Source organism: Pelodiscus sinensis, chromosome 2, assembly GCF_049634645.1.
Source record: "Pelodiscus sinensis isolate JC-2024 chromosome 2, ASM4963464v1, whole genome shotgun sequence".
Taxonomy (NCBI): domain Eukaryota; kingdom Metazoa; phylum Chordata; order Testudines; family Trionychidae; genus Pelodiscus; species Pelodiscus sinensis.
The window spans coordinates 186121404-186127323 of NC_134712.1; the positions used below are offsets into that span (position 1 = coordinate 186121404).

The 5920-nt window shown below is 53.4% G+C and overlaps 1 protein-coding gene across 1 annotated transcript; it reads left to right on the top strand.

The window, feature by feature from the left end:
* The first annotated feature begins 354 nt into the window (after positions 1–354).
* Positions 355–3420, top strand: LOC142826818 (uncharacterized). Its single transcript, XM_075919808.1, has 2 exons — positions 355–2294; positions 2549–3420. Exons 1-2 carry the CDS (start codon positions 1889–1891, stop codon positions 3313–3315), a joined length of 1173 nt encoding a protein of 390 aa, XP_075775923.1. The 5' UTR covers positions 355–1888; the 3' UTR covers positions 3316–3420.
* The last annotated feature ends 2500 nt before the right edge of the window (positions 3421–5920 follow it).

The window sequence follows — 5920 nt, forward strand, 5'->3', positions numbered from 1 at the left end:
AACTCTTTGTTATTATTTATGTATTACTGAAAACATGCTATGTGTATTATAGACATGCAATAACTATTTCCCTGCCATAAGAAATTACAATCTGAAGACTCAGTCCTGAAGACTGCGTCCTGGGGAAAAGCCATTTTTACACAAAAATTGAAAAAACAACTTTAATAAAATATAATCTACCTCTTCCTGTTCTTGTTATTTTACTTTTTTATTTGTTTTAACTCTCGTCTTTTTTTGTCTGTTTGCTTGTACTGGATATATTTTGACCTTTTCCTATTGTTTTCATCGTTTGTGCACGTTTTCTTTTTCATGTTTTTAAACTTCCATTACAGGCTAGAGATTGAAATTTGGGCATCTAACACTTTTAAACTCTTTTGATAGCCACATCCATGTACTCTGAACACCATTTAAAAATCTTTCATGCCTTGTCAGTGAGAGAACCTGACTCTGCAGCAAGTGGTGAGGGAAAGCACTGAGGTATGTGTCCTCTGCATGTCTTCTGACATTATTCCTGCAAGTTTTATAGCAACTATCTAATGCCAAAATGCATAATATGGCCAATTATGAAAAACGAAGACTACTTATCTATAACCAGAGCTCTTTAAGATGAGCCTTTTGTAGGATCAAGGTGCCGGGCTTACAGAACATTCCAGAAAATGCCCTATTCACTCTCCCATGCTGAAGAGTTTTGAGGGTAGAAAAATAATGGGAGTTTATTGTGCAGTATGACAGACAGGAAATTCTGGGTAAAGAAAGACAGCAGAACTGCCAAAACAATAGTCAGGACTGGATGCCATCCCAAGAATAGATAGACATGACTGATCTTCTCACTCTCCCAAAACAAGTCTTAATGAGGAAAAATTGCTAAACACAGATATATATCTGCAGTATCAGTCATGCAACATTGTATGATGAACACAGCATAAGAGCATACCACAGATGCTGCCTATGTTTTAGATGAGGATTGACAGTTCCAGGAAGCTAAAGCCCTGTCAGATCATGCTAACTCTGAAACATAATGTGTTACATGGACAAACATGGACCTTGATGTATGTGCCAGCTAAGTCTCTCCACGAGTTTGGAAAACTTATAGATAAGTTTTAGTCCCACAATAATGACAAAGTTCTCTGAATCTGCAAAGTATGATACTTATCTACTTGAATATAAATGTGATTCAGGGACATACAAACATTCTAGTGTCTTAAAAGAGACTGGAAATCCACCTAAAACAGGATGCTGATGTAATTATCTCCTATCCTGTAACAATGCAAAAGGAGATATTTACTAAGATACGATCCTTGTGGTCATCTATGCTATCAAGAATAGCATCTTCATTTAGAGTATTTTTTTCTGCAGCTCTTACAACAAAGTAACTACCCCAAGCAGCACTAAAGATGCATATAGCAGTCCTGTTTTAGGTTAGATTATTTCAAAGAGAGGAAAAATTGTTGGTATCTGAGGGTATGTCTACACTACAGCGCTAATTCGAACTAAGCTAATTCGAACTAGCGCATCTAGAACTAAAAACTAGTTCGAATTAGCATTTTGCTAATTCGAACTAGCGCGTGCACACTGATTGGACGCAGGGGGGCATTTAAGGGCAGCTGAAACAGGTTCTGGCAGGGCATCAGGTCAGTAGTTGCTTTGTGTGGCTGCTGTCTGAGGCTATCTGAGGCTCGAGCTTAAAGGGACACCCCCGGACAGCCAGTTCTCAGCTTTTCCTGCTTGCTTGCCAACCTCGCCGAGGGACAGCAAAGCGTTGGTCTCTGTGCCCGTCTGTGTCGGTGCTTCCCTACGGGGGGGCCGCCGCAGGTGGCAACATGGAGCCACAGCTCGCCCTGCACCTTCTGGTGCACTTTCTGGACTTGCTGCTGCAAGCCTGCCACCAATGGCTCGAGGCTGCCTGGCACCACCTGGTGCACGTCAGCCCCCTGCCTCTCTGCCTGGCCACCCTAGGGGCCGTGGAGGAGCCGCGGCGGCGCCCCGGCACCGGCGTGCCCCGCCGCGTCTGGCGTCTGGACACCAGCACCGACTGGTGGGACCGCATCGTCCTGGAGCGCTGGGAGGACCGACAGTGGACCCAGAACTTCAGGATGAGGAGGGACACCTTCCTGGAGCTTTGCGAGTGGCTCGCCCCTGCTCTGCGCAGAACGGACACTCGCATGAGGCCCGCCATCCCGCTCCAGAAGCGGGTGGCCATCGCCGTCTGGAAGCTCTCCACGCCGGACAGCTACCGATCCGTCGGGAACCAGTTCGGCGTGGGGAGATCCACCGTCGGAGCGGTGCTCATGCAGGTATGGCACTCTTCGGCCACCGAGCCAGGAGGGAGGGGGGCTGCGAGGAGGGGATGGGCCGCCCCAGGGACAAAGAGGGGGCGGGAGGAGGCGAAAGCGCTCCGCACCGGAGGGGTCGGTCTGTCCCGGCCGTACTACACGCTGCCAGGGGGGTTGCTACCGGGAGTGGGGCGCGGGGCACTGCCAGGGCACGAACGCTCTTAGCCACTCGGGCGCCCCACTGATTGGCGCTTTGCTGTGTCTCTCTCCGCAAGTGGTCAAGGCCATCAACCGGGTGCTGCTCCGCAGGGTGGTCCGCCTCGCCGACCCGGACGCCGTCATCCGGGGGTTCGGCGCCCTCGGCTTCCCCAACTGCGGTGGGGCCATCGACGGGACGCACATCCCCATCCGTGCCCCGGAACACCAGGCGTCCCGTTACGTGAACCGCAAGGGGTACTTCTCTGTGATCCTGCAGGCCGTGTGTGACCACCGGGGACAGTTCACGGACATTAATGTGGGCTGGTCCGGCAAAGCACATGACGCCCGGGTGTACCGCAACTCCTCCGTGTGCCAGCGGCTGCAGGACGGGACCTTCTTCCCCGACCGCCACATCAGGGTCGGGGACGTGGACATGCCCGTGTGCCTGGTGGGGGATGCCGCCTACCCACTGCAGCCCTGGCTCATGAAGCCCTACATGGGGCACCTCAATCCCTCCCGCCAGGCCTTCAATGCCAGGCTGACCAGGGCCCGCATCGTGGTGGAGGGGGCCTTCGGGCGACTGAAAGCCCGCTTTCGATGCCTCCTCACCCGTCTGGACCTGGCCGAGCACAACATCCCTCCCGTGGTGGCAGCATGTTGTGTGCTCCACAATTTGTGTGAGCGAAAGGGGGAGGCTTTCCTGCCAGCCTGGATGGCTGAGGCTGACCGCATGGCTGGACACTACGGTCAGCCCCGCACCGCCGCCATCCGGGAAGCCCAGCGGGGGGCTGTCCGGATCCGGGAAGCCCTGCGGGAGAGCTTCCTGGTGGAGGAGGAAGACTGACCTCTCCCTTGCATGCCCCACTGGGGCCTTCTTCCACCCTACCCCCCTTCCCCTTTCCCCTCCCTACCTACTGTAAAATAAAGACACCTGTTTTTCAAACAAAAACGTATATTTATTTCACATAACTGGGGTGGGGGAAGGGAGGAATGAGGGTGGGAGAGGGGAGGGGGAAACCTGGGACGAGGGAGCTGGAAGGGGAGGGAAGGGAGGAAGAGAAAGGAAAGCTCAGGGGTTGGAGTCCGGCTGCCTCTCCCGTCTCACCACACTGCGGGACCGGGGGCGTCGGTGGGAAATGGTTGTGGAGGAGGGGGCAGGAGGGACGGGGGGTGTGGAGGAAGCAGGAGCGGGAGCAGGAACGGAAGCAGGAGGGGGAGCAGAGGGAGCAGGGGAACAGGGGGAGCAGGGGGAGCAGCAGGAGGAGGAAATGGGAAGAGGTCGAGCAGGCTCTGGAGGTGGCCTCGCAGGGAATGGCCCTGCTCCTCCAGGGCCTCCAGACTCCTCTGGCGCAGCCTCAGGTCCTCCTGGACCCAGTGGTCCTGGGTGCGGAGCTGGTGATCCATGAACCAGAGATGCCGCCTCTGATACTCCTCCTCATTCCTGGCTCTCCTGCTTGCCCGGGCACGGGCAGCTGCTGCAGGCGGAGTGGTGCGCCCTGCAGGCCCAGGTGCTGCAGCTGTGGTGCAACAAGACCAGCGGTCAATTACCCCAGGGGCCCAGGTGTGTGAAACCCAGCTCCCCTCTGCAAGGCCAGGGCCCCTGCAGGATCCCCAGCTGCTGCTCCTTGGTGGGCAAGGTCCAGGCGCACGGTCCCGGGGCTCCCTCTCGCCCCAGCCCCCCGTACACATAAGGGGAACACGATGGTACTCACAGGTGGACGCCTCCCCAGCCTCGGACGACACAGGTGAGCGGCTCTGTGGGGTGCCTCGGGGGTCCCGGGTCCCGGGCAGGCTGGCGGCAGGCTCCTGGCTCTCAGAGCCCTCCTCCTCCTCCTCCGTCTTCTGGAGCGGGCCCTCTGCTCCGGGGTCTATCACGTCCCGAGGGGCAGGGATGGCATGAGCCCCCAGGAGGCGGTCCAGGGCGTGGGAGTGGGGACAGGCCTCCAGGTCGGCCCCTGGCTGGCAGGCCCGGGAGTAGGACTGCCGCAGGTCTTTGATTTTGGAGCGCACCTGCTCCTGGCTGCGCTGGTGGCCCCTGGCGGCCAGGCTGGCAGCCACGCGGCTGTAGACGGCCCCGTTCCTGTGGCTAGTGCAGAGATCGTGGACATTGGAGGCTTCCCCCCAAACCTCGATGAGGTCCACGATCTCCGCACTTGACCAAGCGGGCGCCCGCCTTTTGCGCCCCCGGGCAGGCTCCTGGGAGCCGCCAGGCTGGTCTTGGGGAGCATTGGAGGGCTGGGTGTCCTCGGGTGGCTGGCTCATGTTGTGGCAGGTGCAGGGTGTGCTGGCACGGGTGCTGGCAGCCTTGCAACTGGCACAAACTGTGTAGCCAGCCCATGGCCCTTTAAGGGCTCCGGGGCCGGGAGGGGGGCAATAGAGTTTCCCTGGTGTTGGCCAGAGTGGCGACCAGGGAAAGCTGGGAAGGATTAGCCTCCCACTAGTTCGAATTAAGGGTCTACACAGCCCTTAATTCTAACTAGCTAGTTCGAACTAGGCTTAATCCTTATAAAATGAGGTTTACCTAGTTCAAACTAAGCGCTCCGTTAGTTCGAATTAAGTTCGAACTAACGGAGCGCTAGTGTAGCGCCTAGGAAAGTTAGTTCGAACTAACGTCTGTTAGTTCGAACTAACTTTGTAGTGTAGACATACCCAGAGATAGGAACACAGATGACAACCAACTGTCTCTTGGAAAAAGTCAAGAGTTGTGCATAGGGAAGAAAAAATGAGGAGAGAACTTACCAGGAGGAACTTACCAGGTCTAACTACTTAGTAGCTGCTTAGTGGGAATATCTCTTGCAATTCATAGAGTATGTTTGATTAATCAAAAACTCCTTCTTTTCAGTAGTCTTTTAGACTACAGTATAAATACTCACAATCAAAAGACCCAGACATCTGGAATCAAGATGTCAATCACAGAAACTTTGAATGGGGATGGAAATTCTTGCCTCATTTCAGAAAACAGGACCTTATGGATATCAATACACTGTTATAGGGCTGGCCCTTTAAGGGAGTTACTTGCCCAACCTTCTAGCAACTGGCTCCACTCAAGGCAATGAGTTATCCGCAGTCCAGCTGGGGATGGTTAACTGCCTAAGGTTCTGGAAAGCAGTTAATGAAGTAAGGAACACCTACGCTAATAAAACTATTAGTAGAGCTCAAGCTCTTTGGATAGTTAGCAATGACGTGGCAGATAAGAAAGCAAAAATGGTTTTTAAATGAAGAAACTTGAACATTCCTTTGAGCTGGAATTTAAAAGTTTAGTTTAAAAAAAAAAAAGAATGTAAAAAGAAATGGCAAGAACTATGGACCAGAAGAAAAGAGGAAGACATTCTAAAACATATCCCCCCAAAATAGATGATAATGCCCTATTCCAAAATAACTAAACGATCAGACAAGTACTCATATTTAGACCATTAACTGTCACTGAATAATTATTATAGTTTTCCCAG